The sequence below is a fragment of the Lissotriton helveticus genome, chromosome 4_1 (genome assembly GCF_964261635.1).
Source record: "Lissotriton helveticus chromosome 4_1, aLisHel1.1, whole genome shotgun sequence".
NCBI lineage: Eukaryota > Metazoa > Chordata > Amphibia > Caudata > Salamandridae > Lissotriton > Lissotriton helveticus.
This window is the reverse complement of record NC_136063.1, coordinates 1,478,261,695-1,478,285,855: the sequence shown is the minus strand read 5'-3', so window position 1 is coordinate 1,478,285,855 and position 24,161 is coordinate 1,478,261,695. Positions and strand designations below refer to the sequence as shown.

The 24,161-nt window shown below is 44.6% G+C and overlaps 1 protein-coding gene across 1 annotated transcript in view; it reads right to left on the bottom strand.

The window, feature by feature from the left end:
- Positions 1-23,851, bottom strand: part of RIOK1 (RIO kinase 1) — a 249,371-nt gene extending 225,520 nt beyond the window's left edge. The window contains exon 1 of the mRNA XM_078688069.1: positions 23,603-23,851. Within this exon, the coding sequence (XP_078544195.1) occupies positions 23,603-23,724 (122 nt within the window). The 5' untranslated portion in view covers positions 23,725-23,851. The remainder of the gene's footprint in view (positions 1-23,602) is intronic.
- Between the last annotated feature and the right edge of the window lie 310 nt (positions 23,852-24,161).

The following is a 24,161-nucleotide window of genomic DNA, read 5'->3' as shown; positions in this document are numbered from 1 at the left end:
AAACCAAATGTTTCCCCAGAGTCAGATTTAAGGTGACATGCAACCAGGTGTCTACCTTAGAGGTTGGCAACCCGGTTGCACCAGCCTTCCCTGTGCCTTGGCTGACAGCCTGCAACTGATGCTGCAAGACTGGAATCTGACCCCCTGCCAGTAGGTGTGAACTCCCTCAGGAGTCAGAACCAAAGGCTGCCTAGGAGGGAGGTGTCACTTCCCTCCCGGACAGGATAGCTAGTGAAGTGGCATATCAAAGACTGGGGTTCAAATCAAATCTCTCAACGCCTCTGATATGCAAGTAGGCTTCCTCCCAAAGGAGGATAAAGCCAACCGTCCCCCCAGGCACATTTCCAAACCAGGCAGGTGGGAAAATTACACGGTCAGGAGGCGTAAATCCCCAGAAGGCTAGCCACACCCCTAAGGTGGGCTACCTTGTCTGTAGAGCCAAAGAAGGTCTATACCATGGCAGAATAAGGGCTTCTGAATAGAAAAGGTGACAAACTTCCCCAGAAGTGGTCACCTCAGGGGCGGATTAGCTGCTGGGGCTAGTAGCCCCTGGGTTACTAGCTCCCACACACCTAACACCCCTAAATCTAGGATTTGAGGCGTTCCCCTGGTAACAGAACCTCAGATCTGATCGACCTGCGACAAAAGAAGAGACCTGAATCTGAGACTTCAGGACATGCACAAAGAAAAGGCATCAAAGACTGAATCTGTGGCAACCATCCTGCAACTGCACGACTGCAACTCATCCTGGACCAGATGGGTTCCAAAGTAAAGAGGAAACCCCTCTACAAACCAAAAAGAACACCAGGACTCCTTTTGACTAGAGATATTAGTCTCCTGCAGTGAAGAACTTCACTCCCGGATCGAAAGAATCACTAGCAATTGGGCCCGCCGATGGAATCACCCAAACGTAAATGGTCTAGTGATTGTGGGAAACACAGTCCTGACCTCCAGCAAGTTTCATATGGCTATCGTTGACCCCCAGACTTCAGAATGTCGAAGTTACTGATGGATGAGCTTGCCCCCGCTTGTTGGTGGCCAGCCAGGCTACCACCACCTTTGTTCGATGTTGTACCTCGAGGGAACTATACAGCATCTTCAACCCAATGCCTCAATGGCCCTGTTGTAGAGAGTTTGCATCCCCTTCCTTACCAGCACAACAGAAGCGGTAGAGTCAGCAACCGCAGCTCCCACTTTTCAGCACCAGGACTACTTTGCACCTGGGCCCTACAGGCCAGGTAAAAATCAACTGACTGTCCGAGCTTGGCCCTGGGACCCACCTCTCCTTCAGACCCAGTGGTTTCCACTGAACTCGACCTGCAAGTGACAGTTTTCAACTAGGCCATTTCCCCATAGACCGCAACATTAAAGTTTTGCAGGAGTGAAATGCAATGATTTATTTTTCCCTTTAAAAATCTATAACTCCGGTTATACTCATCTGATTGCATTAGTTTTGGAGTCTAAATGTATTTCAACATCTGCTTTATTTTTATAAATTGGTTTTGGAACTCCTTGGAGTCTTGTCAATCACTTATCGTCCATGTTGGTACTCTGAAATGCTTAACACATGTTCCTCTAGTAAAGCTCGACTGCTCTGTCCCACACTACAAGGACAGAGCGAGGGATTAATTAGTGTGAATCCAAGGACCTATTTGGGGTAACGTTAGATTATTGCATAGTGAAGCCTAAACAGATTCATTGTATAATAATCCACTTTCCTACAAGAGTGACTTATTAATATTAAAATGGGAGGTTTTGACTTGAAATGGCAAAATAAACTCTGTTTACCTCGTCTGCAGGTTAGACGCTGGGCGACTGGGTTGCGATGGCAGACCTAGAGCCATCTTTTCACCCGGTCACTGTAATGGTAGCATGATTAAGTGCTGAAGCCTACTAGTGACATTTAAATTACTAGCCATAGGTACCTCTTGTACCATGAACTAGGGGCTTAAAGGTAAGCTAAGGAAGTCAATCAGGTATAAGCCAAATATAGCATACACAACTAAGGAGGACATCAAAGCCAAGGTTCAGCCTGGAAAGGACAGTCACACTTTTGTTGATGTTTACAGCTCCTTCATTCAGTATATAGTTTTTAGGTACTTTCCATATTTATTTTACTTTTTATTTTAGCAGCTTGTATAGTGCCTGGTTACTCACTTAAGGAGTGTCCCCATGATGAATTCCTTCAATGCTGAATTCATTTCTCAATTACCTCGATTACTTTGGTTTTATTATTCTGCTTGTAGAGTAGGAATTCACATTTCTAAGATAGTTCATGGGCTCTTGGGGTTCATTGCCCAGGACATTACTGGGCTTCTTGATTCTTACAGGTCAGGAATTCTTATAGGGTATTAGGCACTGATTTGTTGGTACCCAGTTTCTCTTCTTCTCTGTTCCAGTATCTTCTGGGTTGCACACTGGTAGGACACCCTGATAACATGCTGTCTCTTTCAAGGGAAAGGTTAAGTAGTGGATGTGGCGTTCTGCATTTTTTAGTCCAGTCACCATTCTGACTCACAGAGGTCATACGTGGTTACAAAATTTTCCATGGCTATGGATGTAAGGTTGGCCCAGTATCTTCTGGGTTGCACACTGGTAGGACACCCTGATAACATCTGGATTCACTCAAGTTGTCTGCATTCTTCTGTTACTGTGCTAGTTCAGCATCTTCGGGCATGCTGTCTCTTTCAAGGGGAAGGTTAAGTAGTGGATGTGGCGTTCTGCCTTTTTAGTCCAGTCACCATTCTGACTCACAGAGGTCATACGTGGTTACAAAATTTTCCATGGCTATGGATGCAAGGTTGGCCCCTTTCAAGTTGTCCATTAGAATAAAGGTGGTCCATTTTTGATGATCCAGGGTGTACCTTCCACTTCAAGAGCTTACAGGTGAAAGTTACAAATGTTTTTTTTAATTATATTTCCATCAGCTCCTCTACAGAGAGCCACATAGGCCTATAGATTGCTTGATGTTTGGCTAACACGTTCAAATCACACACAAGACATTGTGTTTGTCCTTGATGAATTATTGGTGGAGGTTCACAGCACTTGGCATGTCCTTAGGTTAAAGACTGTAATGAGGAAGATGGATAATGTGGTCCTAACAGATTACTTACCCATGATCTTCTTTACTAGGGTTTCCTGGTAAGCCTTGCTCTGTGTCCATCTTCCCAACATTCATGCCACTCTGGTAGCAAATATGCAAGCTTTGTACTGTACAGAAGTGAGAGGGATGCATGGAAGTGGGACAGATGTGTGGCCTTCTCATAGCCAAAGAGGGCAACGCTTAAAAAGTTCATTTTTAAAAAGAGGAGTAAACTAGTTGCTTCATGGTCCAAGGGAAGGGTTTTCTATTGCTTTCAAAGCAAGGACCTTGCCTCGCCCCAGGGTAGCTAATCGTCTTCAGAGACATACGCTGACAGCGCATACTTGGATTCTGAATTATAAAGATTACCAGAGACTAATCATGCCATCACAAGCCTGTATATCTCTGCCACCTTATCCCCTAACAGCCTCTTTGCATCACCGCCCGCCTAAGCAACAGTCCTGAATTACAGGTGTTGGAAATGACAATCTTTTGCACGGCATTCCTCCAGGTTTTTGTCTTCTTTTGCTGAACCAGTTTTTGTTGGCCTTAGGACTCTGCAAACTTTAATACTGCTAACCAGTGGTAAAGTGCTTGTGCTCGCTCTCCTAAACATGGTAAAATTGACATATACCTTACTGGTACATTTGATTTATAAGTAGCCCAGTATATGATATTACATGTAAAAGGGCCTGTAAATTAAACGCTGCCAGTGGGCTGCAGCACATATTATACATTATGCCACCCACTACGGTAGCACTGCTAAATCTGTCTCTAGGCCTGCCATTGCAGCCTAGGTGTCCAGTTTTAAACTGCCATTTCGACTTGGCAAAATAAAACTTTTGCCAAGCGCAATCCTTCCTTCTTACTACTCATAATTCAACCCTAAGGTAGAATTTAAATGCTCATAGGGAGGGAGGCACAGTATTGTATTTAAAGAGTAGGACATGTATATTTAATGTACATGTCATGGCAGTGAAACTCCCAAAGTCTGTTTTAGGTCTTGTCTGAGACAGCATATGAGCCGTCACTTGCAATGATCTGTTCTTTCTATTACAAAAAAAGTTAGAAAAAGAGCCCACAACTTACGAATGGCTGCTACATTGCCACTCTTATTTTTTTCCTTCTCATTGGTGAGTGTGTCGGCTTCATTTTTGTCTTCATATATTTGTTTTCTTTCCTAAAGTATGGACCAACTACAGACTGATTTCTTGATTATCTTGAGGTTCTTTTTTTGCTTTTGCTTGCAAGACAACTTGAAATACTCAAAGCTGAAGCTTGTGCTTCACAGTATTTCCAAGAGATAAGCACAAACAACCAGCAATAACAAAACATTGTGGCATATGACCAATGTCTGAAACATACATTTGGGCCACCTGCTGCTTTAATCGATAATGGTGTCCTCAGGCAGCCTGGGCTACTGTTATTCAAAAGAGCGTTTAGTCAGCAAGAGCAAAAAAAAGTCCTACGAGGGATGGTTAGGCAATGTATGCAGGGTCACAAGGCTGGAATGACATCACATTTATTAACTTATTTAAACAAAACAAGGGGACCCAATCTGGTACACAAGGACCTTGGGTAATGAAAGTTATGAAAACAGTGGTCCTTGATAAAAAGTGAAATGTAGAAACACAATAAATATAGAATGAACTCAGTTCTATATTACTACTGTCCAGCCGGACAGTCAGATTTAATCAAATAGCAATTTAGGAGAATCAAGAGAAAAACAAATTAAGTGGGACACAGTCCTGCATCCAAAACATTAAAGTGAAACAAAAAACAAACAATCAGGCAAGGCACAAGGCTTGTTTGTGAATATGAGCGATTTAACAAGCGCGATAATGAACACAACTGTTATACATTGCATATACATACGTTTGTGTACACGGTGTCAAGCAAGTCAACGACTATTCGATCCCTTTACAAAAATGCTGGGATCATCATCAGGACAAACAGATAAATGCCTGAAAGACATACAGCCTGTACAACCTCACATAAATTACAGGGAATAAAATGTTGGGGGAAAAGGAAAAAGACAAAGAAATCAAAGTGCAGTCATTCAAAGGGAAGCCTTCCATGTATAAGTACAGACGGCGCAGTGAGAATTGTGTACACAGAAGAATACAATAAGTGAAGGCAGTGATCGAGGTAAGTGGTATTGTCAGGCTAAGGCCACGCTAGTTATCAGGGGTGAATGAAAGCGTTGAGGGCACCCTATAGTGGTGAGTGAAAGGAGCGTTAGTAAGTCATCCTTAAACTGTATAGACCAACAGGCGTTGGGCGAGGTGTTTACCTAGAATAACACAGTGAGCAGTGCATTGATCGTGGCAGATGGCATTAGCACGCTGATGGGGCGAGGGAGAAAGGAAGCGTGATGAGAACCTTACTGGGAGGAGTGATGTCAGCACACGACTTACCACAGTCGATAGGGCTTGAAAACGTAATGGGCACGATTGCACAGAGGAGGGGAGTAGCGCAGTATCCTAGAAATGGAAGAGGGCGAAGTGAAGTTAGAAGATCAGGGAGGAAGCAAAAGCGGGGTTCCGAAATAAGGGTGAAGGGGAGCCGTATACCTGCGTGTTAGGTCTTGGTGGTGAATATTCAATTACGGAAGTTGCGGGATTGGAAGTTGTGGTGTTCCAAGGAATAGGCGGCAATGGCTGGGGGGGCCTGCAGGAGAAAGGGAGAGATAAGTACCGGGCAGGGTATAGGCCGGAGGAGCGCGGGTGGAAGATTGCTTACCTGGAGCAAGGCGGAGGATCCACATGGGTGGCCTCGGTATCTAAATCGGAAGGGAAGAGTGGGGATTACTGTCTGAGACGGCCTTAAGGGCGGGGGAGGTGGGGAGTTTAGCCGCAGTGGAGGGCTTACCTCAGATATGGATTCTCAGGCAGTGCTGGATCGAATTGATCAGGATGGAACTGCGTGCAGTCTGCGCGGTGCGGTGGCTTAATAAGCAGATAGTCACTGGTGCGCGCCAAGGCGGTTTAAATACCTCGAAGGGGAGCGCGCTTGAGGAGGATCGGCGATTACGGTGATCATGTTGGGTGAGGGTGCAGAATTACGGGAGTGGTTTGTGTGCCAGGTGGAATGTGACTGACCAATTGCAGTCAGAGCTCACGGTGCATATCAGTGGAAAAAGGGCAAAAGCGTAGTGTACTTATTGGGTTTGCCAATACTTGTTCCCTGTGGCAAGGCTGGTTCTCTCCTAGGAAAACATTGGTTTATATTATAACAACTTATAATGCTTCATTTCAGTTTGGAAGCAGCTAGACAAACGATTCAAGGGCTAATCTGAAAAATAATTTAAAATCTAACCTCAGCCAAGTCAGATTTAATATTACTATTTTGAAAGTGACACTTTAGAAAGTTGTAATTTTGCTGCCTAAAACCCAAATGCTTTCCTACCAGTGTTCAGCTCTCACATGACCACTGATGGCTTTCTGGTGGTGAGATAAGTATTGCTGCCAGACAAAGGGCCCAAAGAGTGGGGAGGAGGAATCCTCCCATAACAGGATGGCCTGAGGGGCTGTGCCCAGCCCTTTCCTAAGCTTCGACGGATATCTACATTGTCACTGGCAAATGAAGCTCACATGTATGCCTGCCTCCCCTTTGTCTATCCAGTCAGGGTGGCGCCAAAACCAGTGGGGGTAAGGAACAGACCAGAACTGGTTTAGGTGTGGACAAGGGTTTACCCTCCACCCATAAGCGAGTACTGGGCATTTAAGTGGCCCACACAGACCTCTATCAGAACACTTCTTAGTCTTTGGAATTTGGAAGAAGGACTGATCTGCTGTCTGAAACCTGAGGAAAGACTGGACCTCTTTGCCTTGAGCCCGGGACCTCAGAAGTGACTCCAAGGGTCAGTTGACTGACTTCCTGTTTGAACTACAGGGGTACAACAAACTTCAAGAGGCCCTTTCCCTGTAATTAACCAGTTGACAAGTACCAACTAGACCTGCACTGGACTCTGCTGCTGACCTCTGATGGAGTGTGTCCTAACCCCCAAGTGGTGCCCAACCAGGTCCTGGCCAACGAGCTGCTGTTTAAGTCTACGCGTCCTGTCCCCAGACTGCAAGAAGTGGACTTAAAGGCTTTTTGTCAACTTTCTGCCCGGAAAACTGTCTCAGAATGGGACCGCCAAAGTGCAGCAATTGACATCAAATCACTGGTTGGCCTCAGCTCTGACTTTCAGAAAAGTTTTTAAGTCTGATGGTAGGGGGCTTCATTTGGAGCTATGCCGAGCACTAACCCGGCAAAACGTAGGCTTTCCTCAGCACAGACTTTGGAGTTCGCCCTCTTGGAGCTTTCCCACCTTCTATGACAACCGCAATGGGACCCTGCTCTTCAGCAATCTGCTCCACTTAGAATCCAGTTTGCAGCTTGCCCAGCTAACAATTCGACAACAACCAATTTTTCTCCATAAAAATTTCAAAGCCAGAAAGTAAACTTTCCACAGGGACAAATCTGGTCTCGGTATACGACACCAGCTCCATCACGGTCGTTCATACCTTTAGACTTTGAACCAGTGTAGCACAACCAGATAACACTGGTTGGTGTTTTGTGCCGCTTTTTTCAATTCACATTTTTAAAATTCATAGCTCTTGTTCTACTTATTCAATTTGTCATTTTGGTGTCATTTTATTTATTAGCCTATTCTCTATTTTTGCATTTGGGATTCTTCTCGTGTTGAGTTTCCACTTTATTACAGTTAGTGTACTGCACATATATTTTACACACTGTCTCTAAGGCTGACTGCCTTATGCCAAGCTGCCAGAGCATTCAGCACAGGTTTCTTTATGTTTCTTGAGGCTCTTCTGCACAGGGACAGTGATTATTATGATTGCGATTATTTTTTAAAGTGGGTTCTCACCCCTTCAACTAATATTCCAGTTTCTTGCAACGGACCTCTATCAATTAGTTCCACTTAATGGCCAGAGCATTTCCCCTAGTGTACTGCCAGTGCTACATATGATGAAATGTCATACCTTGTGATGTCATTTCCTCTAACGCCAAACTTCAAAGTCTGTGTCTTTAAGCAAAAGCCATCTCAGCATCCAGGAATAGAAGTAGGTACTTGTTGGAATCAAAATCACCTGCATGGCTCTAGGGAGGCTTGCTGCTCTGCCCCTTGTGAGAATTTCTGATCTTTTTCCCCACAGTAAGCTCAGCAATCATGCATGTCCCCTGAGGCTACTCTCATTTAAACAGCGTGAGACCCCCACAGCTCTGAAGTCAGTACCTTGTCCCAGAATTTTCTCGAAATCCAAGTAGAATCACATAGATGTAGCGGAGAAGAATGAGTCCCAGAGGTATCACTCTAGTTGAGACTGTCTTGCTTCCAGGCTGTGCATAAGGCTCGGTACAAGACTCAAGAGGAAGCACTGCCCAGATAGCACTATGCCAGGAGAAACTACTGCCTGTACAAAAGACTCTGGACTGTGACTGTAAGGGAGGATGCCTTCCTGAGGTCCAGATCCTAACTCATTGAAGAGGACAAGTGGGTACCACTGCGGAACTCGATCTGCTCTGGGACACAAGGACCCCCCTACAACTAGAAGCTTGAGTTCCTCAACAGTGCCAATGATTATATCATCCGATAACCGGCGGAAGATCTGGTGAAAGCTACTAAAGAAGATACTTTCTGACTTTTGGGAATGGAGGGTCCCCAGACTGTTCATGGGTCTCGCAGGATTTAATAGCAGATGCATAAAACCCCCCATTAACATTGCACCACCAGTTACTGAAACTAAAATCACTAAGCAAACAGAAAAATAAATTCCTTTGAAGTAGAGCAAAGTGAACGGTTATCCCTTACAATAGTCAATTTAAAAGATTCAAATGTAGGTGCTACTGTGTTCCGAGGCTGCGGAATTGGGCTGTGCAAACATTTTCCATAGTAAAACATTGGTTGTATGCCCCCACTTTAAAGTTTTGTAAAGCGCTGTAATACCATGTCAGATCATATCTCTTACAAGGAAAAAGCTAGAGACTTCGGGCTTTTTTTTTGTTGATCATCGTTTTGCGTGCAGTATGTTTTTCTTATGTGCATTAAAGTACTTTACTCGTATAAAGAAAGGCACATACTGGACAATTATTAAGTGGTATTAAAGTGTATACTATATTCTGTATCCCCTTTTTGAGTAAGCAATGGATTGCTCTGCTTCGTTATCATTGACAGCAGATTGCTAAACTAAGGCACCTTTTTATTATTAATAATAATAATTCCTATTTGTAAAGCGCAAACGTATCACCCCTTAAGGTTTCAAGGTACTGGGGGCCGTCGGGGAGAATAAGTGAGCTATTGTATGAGCCAATAGTGCATAGACTGAGATCTCTCCACTGGCTCCCAATAGGAAAAAGAGTAAAATTCAAATCCCTGTGTCTGACCTACAAAGCCCTCCACGGAATGGGTTCCCAGTTCCTGAGAACTCACTTGAAATGGTATGAGCCATCTAGGAACACCAAAAGTTACTGGTATGATTCCCAGTATCTAGGGGGTTGGAGAGGACTGGAGTATATCCTCCCTATAAAACTTTATCTCACTAAAGATACTCCAATAAACTCACCATAGGCCTGTCACAGCTAAATAGTATGTCACAGATGAGTGGCACAGTATGGGGGATTTTCCCCAACATAGCGGCATGCACACTGAGCCTGGCATGCTACGCACAGTTCACCCAAGGAAAAAGCACTGATTAATTATCTGTAACTCATGCAATCATGTCTGTTTGTGATTTCACCCTACAGATGGAGCCTGGCAACACACAGACACATTGACATTTTTACATAACGCGAGGAGGAGCTACTCTTCCCTCGCTTCACGGAGAGGATAGGGACTTCCAATCCTGTTATTCCCCGCACATATAGGGGGGTTCTTTCCTTGCCCTGAAGAAAGTCCTGGACCTTTATGGCCGCATTGGACTGAAACATGTCGGCACTAGGGTCTTAGGAGCATTAAAATCCAACAAGACCCATTTTTTAGAATTTTATTGACCCAGGCTGACCCAAGAATAAAGGGAAACCAGGGGTCTGACTGAGGTTTTTTAATCTTTAAGGCCCCCCTCCTTCATCTATCTGAAGAGCTCCCAACACTGTGGTTGAGCCCACCCCGACTTTTAGGGGTCGGGGTGACCCGATGATGAAGCTTGACACCACTAGGGTGTTTGAGGGTAATTAAAAACAAGAGGTGTTTTTTAACTTAACACACTGTTATGGTTAGCATAACCTTCCACAGGTCCGAATAGCTTAAATCTTCTCTTGAGAGGTTCCCTATACCTATAGGTCCCTCTCATGCGGGGTTCCTGTATTTTAATACATTAATACAGGTAACACACCACCTTATTCTGCCACTGGTGAGTTTATTGGAGTATCTTTAGTGAGATAAAATATGAGACATCTAGGACCTTGAGATCCAGTCATCAAAAATTGATTCAGGTGCCAAGATTTAAACAGGTCCAGTGGGGAGGGAGGAGCTTTCTGCTACATCCAGCTAAGACATGGAATATGCTCCCAACGACAATCAAAAACAGCCTATCGCTGCTCTCTTTTAGAAAAGAGATAAAAACCTGGCTGTTCACCGCAGGCTGGTAAACACATAACTTGGAAGCTAGCTGGTCTCCTGCGTCTACCCAGCGCCAAGACGCCCATGGGCAATCGCACGCTTTACAAAACTACAAATCAAATCTATTGCCCAGTGTCACATGATGCTAAGCTGAGCTGGCGCCGGAGATCAAACCATGAGCCCCGCGGGCCAATGTCAGCAGCTCTGGCCACTGCGCCACACTTCTCCCACTTTATTTCAATTTGGTGATCAATAGTACTGTGCACACCTGTCAAATCATCTTTATTTGGCATGTCACCCTCTTTTCAATGATCTGCACACTCAAAAAAAGAGCATCCATAGGCCTCCGTAAGGTCACCCTCTTTGCAAATTTGCAACACCCTTCAAAAATGTGCTTTACTCCATTCACTTTAAAAGGATCACAATCTTAAAGGAACAGGCTCACCCTAATGGGACAGCCACCAGGTTTTTATGCTATGGCCCCAAGGCACTAGCGGTAGACGACTAATTGTTACAAATGCAGCCAGTCAACAGTAAATAACTGTGATCTCCAATACTTATGCTTTGCTTTATTGTACTCCTGTTGCATTTGATCTGCTTATCCCTACTATGAACTCCCCAACATCCTTCTCAAATTTCAACCCCTTATTTTTAGCCATGCCACCCAACTAACAAGCACACACAACCACTACTCACAAAACAAGCATTTGCAATGCAATAGGCCTTGCATTTGCAAGAGTTAGAGCAATTCCCATTGTAAATGTCAATGTATTTTACTGACGTATTTTGTTTTGGAGTGTAGTGGATGTATGTGTTGTGTATTGGAATTACGTGGGTTGTACTGGAATTGTTAGTTGTGGAACTATGTAGGGTGGAATTGTGTGGTGTTTAGGGCATTTGTGTAAGGGAATTATGAGGTATGGTGAATAAATGGGGTGAGAGCTGCACAAAATAGATAGAAAGGAAGGCAGATGATAGGTAGTTTGTTTAGGAAGTGGTGAATAAACTTGAGACAGAGCAGCAGAAAGTGTGAGAGAAAGAAAGGGAGAGAAGGGTACAGACGCATAAAGAGGGAGTACCTGTGAACACAGAAGACACCCTGAGATGAGGAGGATACCGTGGATTTGAGGAGGGGAAACCTTGATATGGTAAGGGTTAAAGAAACTGTGTTTGAAGACTTGAAATTAACCATATTTGACAGGCAGGAAGAGTACGGGACACCTGTTGTACCAATGAAAGCTATGCCCATGGAAGCATGCATTAAGGCCTAGAACTAGGTACAAATTCAGATGTTTCCATCAGAACTGTCTCCCTTGCCAGTACAGTCTGCTGTAGGTCAGTCACTTCATGGTCTGGGCTCACAATTTGTCAATCCATACAAAACAGCTCTGGGTTCAGTGTTGAAGCTTTCTTTTTCTGGAGACCTCGAGAGCACACCCAACACTACTCCTTACCCAAGGACAGAGAGTCAGCTGAAAGTCCCTTCTCCTTCCTGCGCTGGATGAAACAGAGTGAATAAATAACGTACTTTCCAGAGTGGAACTAAATGAAGGCTTTTGAATGGTTTTCTGGAAGCTTTCAATTTGTGGCTTATAGGAAATGCGCATTTTAGGATGCCAATGTGCCTTTCTTGATGAAGGAGGTGGGGTTATGACACATACAGAAAAGGCACGTTTTCCAATGGAGCTTAATTGATTAACATTATAGGTATGTGCCTGTTATTTTGAGGACATATTTAAACTGGAAACAACCTTTGCCATGACTCCGGAACAACAAGTTCCGGAGTCACGCAAGCAGAACCACACATGTGCGTGGTTAAGGCTGATTCGATCTAATGTTCGGACAGGGCAAAGTTCGGAGGAGCGTTGCACAGGAACAGGTAAGAACAGTTTGTGGTTAGATTTTAGTGGGTGTGGGATATGTTGTCAGGGGGTGGGGGGTGGAGTTAGTTTTAAGGGGTGCAGGGTTTGGGGTTAGTTTTAAGGGGGTGGGAGGGGTTTGGGGTTAGTTTTTATGGGTTGGAGGTTTGGGGTTAGTTATTGGGGGGTGTGGGTGATCGTGTGTTTTTAGGGTGTGGGGGGTTCGTTTTTAGGGAGTGGAGTTCGTTTTTACTGGGTGTTCGTGTTTATTTTTAGGGGGGGGGGAATTAGTTTTATGGGGTTGGGGGTTGGAGGGGGTCATGGTAGTAGTTGGTAAGCATTTTTTTTTAACACACATTCCTTTACCACAAAAAATCGTGGTAAAGGAATGCGTGGTGAAAAAAAATTGTGGTTTAGACGAGGTAGTAGTAACGCCCTTGTTGTTAGGAAAGTCGTTGTTGTGGAACTCTTTCCAACATACAACCATTTAAACAGTGGACACTGTTGCTGTGGACTGTGGGTGTCTGGTCAGAAGACGATGCACTCTTTGTAACTGAGTAAACAGCTCTGATCTTCGCGTTCAGCTTCACTGTGCATGTAAGTATATGTACATGGACACGCAGCAAGCTATACTGTTTCTTTTGATCCATGATTCATGAGAGTGTATGTTTTCCTGGAAACAAAAATACCATTTGGCCAGAACCATCTGTGCATTGGAAAGATTACATTCAGAAATTGCGGCCTATTTTAGTTTCAGTATGGCATGATGTTGAATTGGGAAAAAAACTGTGGTCTAGACCCATACGCACAATAGTGAGATATAGTAAGTGTAATGTATACATCACTGGCAGGTAAATGGTTTGGGGATCTATATTAACGCATGACCCAATATATTGTTAGTATAGTTTAGTACTTTTTTCCCTGAAATTGAACGTGCATATGCCACCATGAAGGATATGCAGAAATAAAGGAATGTACCCAGCTTATTTGGTTCATAGACAATCTACATACTGCAGCCAATCAATGTGAGCACAGTGATATGTAATTATTTTCAAAGAATTTCACATTGAGAATCGTAAACAAAGCACGCTCAATAAGGCATACTGAATTGTGATGCACTTCACAATTTATTACTGTCAAACTTATATACCGCTTGCTGCCACAGGTGCTGCCCGAGGCGCTATTATCGACAGACAGAATTTTAGGTTCCTGAGGCGGAAGCCGGGAACGTTGTAACTAGTGAACTAGCTAATTTTAAAATCACGAAATTGTATTTTAATTTGATTCTGGGCACTCACTTACCCATTCTAATACCTGCACGCACGCCTGTGTCTTTATTTTGGCCAACAGCAGCCGATTAGACTCGGTATCGGACCACTTCATTTTGGACGCCATCTTGGGTGAGTCAGAGGGTGAGCAGATTACTTGCTCGACCCTCCCACCCTCACCAGCACAAAATGACTCCCACATCCCGGACACGCAGCGGGCGGGCGCAGCGGGCGTGCCGGCGGCGCGCCAAAGGTGAGCCCATCTGCGCCCGTCCGCGCCAGTTCCGGGCCTAGGGCCATCCCCCCTGGTCACCTTACTCCATGCCTTTCATCCCCCCGAATTCAGTACGAAGCCTCCTATCTCAAAATGCTTAATTCTGTTACCAAATCCTGTACTCCTATAGACCTGTGTCTTTTAAATGACTCTCCCTACACGTGCCCCCATTGCTCTTTCCAAACCTTGAATAATTCCTACTCACAGGGTTCCACTAAATGTATACATATGAAATCTATCAAAACCATTAAAGTGGCACTTTTAAATGTACGATCTCTCCCCAAACACAGGTAGGAAATAGCCGACTTTATTGATAACAGGGACCTAGATATTGTATTTCTAACCGAAACCTGGGGTGACCAGGCCTCTGACCCTGATTTTACCACTGCTACTCTGGAGGGTTTTGCAAATTTCAGACACGATAGACCCTTAAGAAAAGGTGGCGGGATAGCAATAATATACCGCAACACCTTTGTTATACGAACAGAGCCAATAAGTATTAACACATGTGAGGCTATAAACTTCACATTTTTCACCCCACATTCTAGCTCCTTTCGAGGTGTCCTGCTCTACCGTCCACCTGGCTCTCGCTCAGCATTTCTATCCTCTTTAAGTCACTTCCTTGAACCTGTAGCAGGTGAAAACAACTTCACCATTATAGTATAGGTGACTTTAATTTCCATCTCGATCTCTGTGATGATCCGGATACCATCACCCTCTGTGCTGAAATGGATGCTGTTGGATTAAATCGATTTATCCATTCTCCTACGCATATAGCAGGACATACATTAGATGGAATTTTTTCCAATCTCACATCTCTTTCTATAGAGAAAATATTGCCCCTCACTTGGACCGATCACTCAGCTGTATGCTTTAACATTTCCCGTACCATGTCCCCCACCTCCAAATCCTATAATTCTAACACTTTCAAATCATGGAAAAGCATCAATATTGACGACTTCAAGAATAAATTACACGCGATGCAGGATATTAACACCTCCAATCCTGAAACTGCAGCCATCATTTATACTAATTGTCTTCAAAGCCTAGTGGACACCACGGTTCCTATTAAAAAAAGATCTACCAATAGAAAATCCAACTCTGCTCCATGGTTCACTGAGTCCCTTAGGCTAGAAAAACAAAGTTGCAGACGACAAGAACGTAAATGGCGTCAAAAATATGACCCTCTTGAAAAGATCTGTTACAAAGAGAAATTAACCAAATACAAACATATGATCATTACTCAGAAAAGTTTATTTTTTAACAACCAAATAGAGTCAGCACAAGACTCAGTTAAACAACTTTACCAGGTTGTATCACATCTCACAGGTCAGGACAAACCTACTTCTATAGAAGCCTCTCAATCCATGTGTGATGCCTTGTCAACATATTTTCAAGACAAAGTCTGTGATATTTATTCAAAATTCAACAGTCTTAACCACGACACTACTATCTCCCATATCACCTCGGACCCTACTTTTACTAATTCACCCACTTCTTCGTTTGATTAAGTCTCACCAGAACTGGTTCACAAACTTATGATGACTATCAACTCTGGCTCTCCCAAAGATCCCTGCCCCCCCTCAATACTTAAACTGGCTCCCGTTATTCTATCCCAAACACTCTCTGACATTTACAACGCCATGTTTACCTCAGGTGTTTATCCTTCCATATGGAAAAGAACAGTAATAAAACCTTTACTTAAAAAACTACGCTAGATCCCTCTAAGGTAACAAACTACAGGCCAATAGCATGTCTCCCCTTTCCTTCCAAAAGCATAGAAAAAATTATGAATACTCAGATCTCAGAATTCACCGACAATAACAACTGTCTTGATGATTCGCAGTTTGGATTCAGAAAGGGTCACGGCACTGAGACGGCGCTAATAAAAGCGTCCGATGAGATCAGAATGATCTTAGATAAAGGAGGTGCAGCGGTACTTATAATGCTCGATCTTTCCGCAGCCTTTGACACGGTCGATCATTCCACCCTGATCGACCGTGTCAAAAAATCCGGAGTATCTGGTACCGCCATTTCCCTTCTTTCCTCTTTTCTATCTAACCGGGAACAATTGGTGACCATGGGTGGATACTCCTCCTGCTCCTTCTCTCTTCCCTGTGGTGTCCCCCAGGGATCCTCGCTGAGTCCAACACTTTTTAACATTTATGTGGCGGACTTAGCGAGGATCATTAAAGCTCATTGCCTAGCAGCTACATCTTATGCTGACGATACGCAGCTTGTCCTGGCCATTAACAACAACGGACTGGAAGTAGCCAATAACTTCCAACGGGGTATGCTTGCCATTAGTAACTGGATGAGCAAAAATTGTTTAAAGCTCAATTCAGACAAAACTGAAGTCATGGTATTTGGTAAGCTCACTCCTAGTTGGTCCCCCACCTGGTGGCCTCAAGAACTTGAACCTTCGCCCGTCCCTGTCACCAAGGTCAGGAACCTAGGAGTGATCTTTGATAACAAACTTTCCGATACACATCAAGCAACTTCCATAGTCTCGGCTTCATTCTTTACATTAAAAATTATTAAAAAACTACAACCTTATCTCCCTGTAAATACTACCAATACCTTGATTTCCACACTACTCGTCTCGAGTTGATTACTGCAATGCTCTCCTGCTTAATGCACAAGAACAGGTGCTAAGCAAACTCCAGTTGGTACAGAACGCAGCCACCAGGCTTGCCACCGGAACGCCTAAGTTTAAACCCATTTCAAATGTTATCCGAAAACTTCACTGGCTACCTGTGAGGCAAAGAATTAAATTTAAGGCTCTGTGCATAGCCTTCAAATACATCCATGAAAAAGGCCCAACTTTCTTAAAACATGCCCTCTGTCCTTACAGACCATGTCGCTCTCTCAGATCCTCAAAAGCAAATCTCTTGGAGATAGCCAAAACAAGAAAAGCTACATGGGGAGACAGATCCTTTGCAATTGCCACGGCCAAATTATGGAATGCCCTTCCCAATCAACTTAAGATCATTCCCACATTAACCCTCTTTAGGAAACAGCTAAAAACCTGGTTATTTAATCAATAGTTTAAGCTAATTCACCTACAACCCTAGTTCTTTTTTCGATCTTCTGTCCAGCGCCAAGACACCCTCAGGTAATCGTGCGCTCAACAAGTTGTATAAATAAATAAATATTAACTAGCCCCCAAAAATGCAAGTAGATGTATGCTTGTACTGTTGACATAGTGGTTGCAGAGGTGTTCTTCGGACATATTGGAATGTGTTCAAGCTGTTTTTGTGGTGGTGTGAAGCTGCAGCAGTGTGCGGATTAAAAAGTATGTAAGATGTACAGGTTTTTTGCACAGTGCCGTTGACATAGCGGTTAAAAGCTTCACATTGTAAGTGTGCATTTATAACTGCTTAGATATGTTAATGTAGATTATTTGTGTGAAGATCAAAGATGTTCTACAATGATGGTGCAGCAAGCAATAAGCACTGCTGAGCAGTTGGTGCTTCAATTCTAGAAGGTGAGTGCATGGGATCTCCGAGAGCAAAGGAGACCAACACTGGTCGGAACAAGCCCAGATAGCAGCCCCAGCTTTACCCCGCACTCTCCTCCAATGCATCACAGCTGCCGAAAATATGCTACAGCCAAAATAACTGGGGGAAAAGTAAGTGGCCCGCACAGGAACCAAGGAAAAGCCAGGAAAGATAGGGGGCGGGATATAAACTCTTTGCAAGCAATACCTAAAAAACAAGCCCAATGCCCCATAAAAGGAAGCCCAAACCAAGTAAATATCCTACTAGAAAAAGCCCAACTGTCAGTGGAGATCAAAAAGCCAAATTTAAAAACACAAGTAACGGAGCGGGAGCCATGGTGGGGGAGGCAACAGTAAAAAGGCAGCAGCAACGCATTTTTGGCATTAAGAGAAGGTGGGAGGAAGAATACTGTATTTGATTGTAAGCAGCTAGGGTGCTGAAGCTAAACACGGGCAAACAGTAACAGAGCAGGAAACCAAGAAATAATTGTCCCCCAAAGAACAGATAAAGAACGATAGCGGAATGAGACAGTACTAAGTCGCTGATCTGTGGAAGGTACAGAAGAGAAAAAAGATGGGCAAACAGACAGGACTAACCACTAGCAAGTAATGATTTTTAAAGGACACTGACACAGACAAATAAAAAGCAACGGCAAGAAAGGGGATGGACTTAAAGCTCGGACTGATTACAGCAGGTCTCGAAGCTCAAGCTTGACCTAAAAAGTACTACTTTCCCTTTTCAAATCCATTCCTATCATTGTACCCCTACTCCAGGGCACAAGTCCTAAACAAGCATTTACAATGCAACGGTTTCGCCTTTGGAGAAGTTAGAGCTATTGGCATTGTAAATGACAAAATTTGTATTTATGTGTTGGTTTTGAAAACACATAAATAAATGGCATTGTCATTACATTGCCAATAGCTTAATCTCTCGCAAAGATTAGGTGTTCATCCAATCCTTGGCCTCTCTGCAAAGGCACTGAGCAAAGGTCACGTATACCGGCTGCAGTTGTTCAATGCAAACGCGTGGTTAGGGTGGCTATCTACGCAAACGTTTGTGTGCATGTTTAAGTCATATCCTTAAATAGGCCCCGTTCCTTTCATGCTTCTCACTTTTTCCATCCCACTTAAAGCCCTGCACACCGTAATGAATGATCGAGATGAACTACAGCAAAGGTCCTAGACAGCAGCCTGCTCTCCTGCGGAGAATGTCGTGCGAGGCGAACACTCGTCTGCAGAGAGATGCTGCCACCAGGTAAAGACCCCTTCCCACTCATTATGGTCAAAACCCACCCAACGGTGCGCAACGGCACATAAACTGATAGTTTATGAGCAAATCGATAGTAATCGTTGTGTTAATCGACAAATTTGGCGAAAATCACTTAGGTGCCTAAGTTGGAAGAGGCAGTCAAGTGATTAGCTCCGTATTTCAATAAGCATAGGAGCCGCGCTGGGAGGTGAGAATGCCTAACCAATGCAGAGCTGTGATCCAAAATGGTTTCAGTGCGAGTGCACACTTAGAAACTAATGTTAATTTTGAAACAAAGGGTTTGTCTTTGCATACAAGGACACTGGCCTGTGTTGCCTACTGTGTCGCAGCACAATCCAGGGTTAATCCAAGCCCAACTGCTACTGCAACCACTGGACAACTCCGATTTACAGGATAACCACTGAGAATGTAGATAATTCATGCAAATGTCTAAAATCCGGATACCCTGAAAAGCAGCCATGACTTCAGCCTTCCTGGACCAATGCTGGACACCAATTACTTTGCCAAGATCATCTTTCCATAACTCAAATAGCTGTCCCCCTGTAATCCTAAAGCTGTAATAGACTCGACCCTAGCCCTATCGCCTTGAGTATTATTCAAAATAGCCCTAAAGCATCAGCTCCGTCAACCTAAAGAATGTACCTTACCTAGTATCATCTTCACAACCCACTGAAAGCAACCACACATCCTGTAACGAAATGTAAAGTTTCAATGTTACCACCATAATAGCGACAGATAGCAGCATGCACCACCATCACTGCCAAATAACTCTCTCTTAATGCCCATCCGTGAATTGAAACCTACCAATGTAAACTCCAAAGCATTTCAGCGTATTATACACAGGCACACAATTGTGTTAAATAATACAATTAATGTGTAGTTATATAGTGCTCCCTACTGCACTTATGCAGCTCACTGCTGTAAATAACATAGATAAACATTACCAGACTTAATGGTAATCAGTTCGAAAGGATGGAAAGCAGAACCAGTTTATCTGATTTAAACACAAAACCTGCTGATCACCACATATCTTAGTGGTGAGTATTTAACTCACTGAGCCATTTGAATGCCTTTAATAAATACCTAGACAGTTCCCTTAACATGGGTATTTCTCATCAAACGTACAGAACACAATGTCATGATTTGGTACTGACCTGTGAGATGTGGTGCGTGTGAGTACGTGTGAACAAGGATATGTAGGCGTATATGTGTGTTTGTGTACACATGTGGTGGAATCTGAAAGATCCGTTCGTAGAGTGAGCTGAGGGTGGCGAGAGGACACTAAAACCTGCTTCTAATTACTTCCCTGCAGTGTTCGTAGGTGATGAGGACACTGCAGGTCAGTAACAGCGCATTAGGCCAGGCGCCCTTCCCATGAGAAAGGAATCTGGCAAAAGTCCATTGAAGCAAAAATGCAGGGTAGTACTGGAGCTCAGACAGGCGTGATAGCTCAGTGAGTCAAGTAGATTAGAATCCTGGATTGCTTTGTTCTCCGGTCACTGCCAGCTATGGTGTGATAGAACTCCCGTGAATTTTAGGTACTGTGTACAGTGCTGTACGTGCGCAATGATAAATGTTAGAAGAAATGCCGTAATCTCACGGACAGTCTGTATCTGAGTCAGGGAGCCATTACTAGAAAAATAAAAAAACATTCCCAGAGTGTACATTGTATACGTCACCCACGTGCAATAACGCGCACATAGATGCAAACATGTAATCATACAAATGCACGCTGACACACATTCACACACAATACACACATGCGCATAAACACACATATAAACAGTCATTCGCGCACACATGATTTGTGTATGCACAGATACACATACAATGATGTACAGACACAAAGCAAATGTCACTTTACATACACACAAAAATACACACGAGCAAATACGCACACACAGCCACATATACATACACAGATTATACACACACACATGGAAGCACGCATGTATAAAGGACAAGATACACACTTAACAGTCATTGTGAAATAACTTAGTACATGTTGTGTTATCCGCAATACATTTCTGACAATGGTAAACCCGGAAAAAAACTCAGCTGCTTGTGTATACCGAAACTGTGACGTCAGGTAAAACAAACATAGGGTTGGTTCAGCCCCTTTGTTTCCCTTCAGCCTGATATTAAACTTAGAAAAGCAGGAAAGTCGACCAAAACTAAGGCCTAACGTGTGGTAACTTCAGCAAGTAATAACAGTTTTCTTTTAAAAATAACAATCAACAGCGCGGTGGGAGTTGGAGGGTTCTACAAGAAACATACAAGCTGTAGCCGGGGACACGACGTGCTGCCAGACACTTCAATTCTAACAAAACATAAAGTTTAGGCTAATTGTTTTACTTTCGTGCTGTTTTAGAAATTATGTAGCCTGTGAAATAGGAATCTGTAAACCATTTGTGCTGGCCCAAGGTTCAGGTGTTTTTAGAACCCGGGCGCCTGGCCTAAGACCACTGGCTCCAAACATGAACAAGAGCAGAGTGGCCTGAAACGAGGACCGGTGGTAGGTTGATAAAAGGGCCATAGGATCGGCCAGAGGTCGCACATCAAACAACCCGGACCGGACAGAGGCCACCAACCGAGCAACCCGGACAGAGGTTGGACAGAGGTCGCAAACCAGGTGCGTATACAGGTGAGACCCCAATCGCAGAACGGAAATCGGAGATTGCAACAGTCCATGTACACTGTGGAGGGAGCTGCATAAACTGCGCACCGCGATGGTGGATCATCGAAGGCCACTCACGAGCAGACACCGAGCTCTTATCCCACGGGTCTGGCGCACAGACTCCAGAGCAGAAGCAGGGTTACAACCGAAAAAAACTCTGTCCTTGTGCTGTGAAGAGAGGGGTGATTGATTGTGTGAGAACTCGTTCCTCATTTGTAGCACGCTAAACATCTCTGCCTTTTAACACCGAGCTAACCCTTTCTCCACAAAGGAAGGGTTGTTGTGTTGGTCCCCCACCTCTCTGGGGGAGGGGGGCTTTGAGTAAGTGTTTCTCAGCTGGTCTGTCCCGGTTCTAAATGTACCGCGCCTTCCAATGCGCGGGGAGGCAGTGTCAAGAAATGAGCTTGGAACTTTCAAAACTGCAGTGCCACTAAAAAATAAAGCGTCAGCAGGAACAACGAGAGCAGGGTTTACCAGAAAGCTGCGTTGAGAGCTGGGGGTGGGAGGCAGAGATGGAGGGAATGGCCAGCGGACCGCCTTGGCATGTATTGTAGGAGGAAACGCTTGTGTTTGTGTCATGGGTCAGGAGGCTTATTGTGCAACTCGATCCACCTGCGGGTTGCGTCCTCTTCCTGCCAACAACAGGGGAACTTATTGGAGGGAACATCAAGCGAGAGGCCGAGTGACGTATGCTATAGGGACCGGGCTTCCATAGGGAAGAAAGTCGAAAAACATAAAAGATTAACCGGTCCAATAATTAGGAGTGTACTACTATGAACTCAAACGCGTTTTAGTACTACTGCTTTTCCGCCTCATTTCTGCTTCCCTTCCAGCATTACTGCAGCATCGCGCAGCTGGAATATTAAGGTCTCGCGACCACTTGGTTACCACGCATCCTCCTGATGGCAGTCTTCGCTCGTTGCTGCTCGTCAGTGTGTGAGTTCTCGGGAGTTGTGAACACGCGCGAGGTCGCTCTATGCATTGATGTGCTAAACCTGGATCTGTAGTAGCAGACAGTCAAATATGTGCACGTATGAACACATTGAAATGTTTTTAAGCACAGCAAGGCAGTCCTGTGTGGACATGTGAGCCGAGAGGGAACTCACTGTGGGGATCCCTCGTGTGCGCGCACAGGGTGACAGTACGGCAATGACTGCACTCATACAACAAGTCAGGTCCCGGGCCGGCCAGCCAATCACAGTGCGGCCCGGGGAATGACGTCACGGGGTGTCCCGGGCCGGCAGCCAATGACAGCGCGGCCCAGGACAAAGGGGCGGGACTTAAAAAAAGCCCGAGAAACGCCCCTGAATCGCGTTTTCGTGAGAAAGCGTGATTGACAGCCTCTGTCTCCCAATGGCTAGCCTCCATTTATGGAGCTAGCCAATGAGAGACAGAGCCTGAACCAAAGCGCATATGTAGGATCATGAGATTTCGCCGTGAAACCTAAAAAGAAGTGGGGGACGCTGTCACCGGAAGTGACGTCACGACATGAAGTGACGTCACGAAAGGTGGCTTGCACCATCGGGCTCATTGCCTCCCCTCGCTCACCCCTTAGATGCAATTGCATCTGCGAAGCCAGCGCGTGTGCAGCGTCCTGTGAGCTCCGATCTCGCAGCAGAGAGCGGGCAAAGAGTTAAGTTCAGATGTTTGGCAGGGGGGGTGGCGAACACCTGGTAAAATAAGTGGGGAGACGCCGTCCACCCGCGTGGCACCCCGACTCGAGGCCTGCCCTACTCCCCTTTTCAAATCCATTGCCATAGCTCCACCCCTTCTCCAAACACAACTAAACACACAAGAAATCAATGGCACAAACCAACACAACTAATGGATAAGAAGGAAAAACGTACCAACTACTGATCTTGGGAACTCGCCGAAAAAGCGCTTCGATGCCTCGTTACTTAGCTCTAGTTTATATCAACACATTTACATTATTGCGTTTTGTCTGAGCTCTGGGTGTTCTCGTTTCCTTTTCTGAGCTCTGCCTCTTCTTCTATAGGTTCTTTCTTCCACTTTTACTTATATACTCTGCGTTTTGCCACTCCAGTGTCTTGCTTCTGCTCTACATCTGCCTTTGCCTTTTAACCCACTGAGCATGTTCATATTTCTCACCTGCTTTCAGGGGCATCTGCATCATCGAACTGCCCGGGCACAACCCGGCACATGATTTGCTGCCGCCAAGACATGCTGGGATCGCTGTCGCCTACCAACGTATAGGGATCAGAACCATCCATTCAGCAACCCTGTGTTCCCAAACTGGCTCTGCACACACTTACAGGTCTGTTGCGCCTGCTTCCAGTATAGCATAGCCAGCAGGCGAGCTGGCTCTGTGACTGTGTACAGAGCTCCACGAGAAAAGGAAGAGCACATCTAACACGTGCACAAGACAGGCGTACATCAATAAATGGGGTTGTTAGACGATGCTCAGATGGAGTTCACCCACTGAGACGTCTAGCGAAAACATACTTTTCAAGAAAAAGGACTAACAGAACGGGATCTTTTTATGTTTGAGTCCGCGTGTTACCGTGAATATTGTAATCTATTTGTGTAACATTTAAAAATCTAACGCAGTGATCTTAAACTGCTTCCTCTTAAACGGATTGTTCGTTTCAAGCGGACGTTATGAATATTTTGATTTGTATCTATATTTAGGGCCAGTTCAGGTGAATCG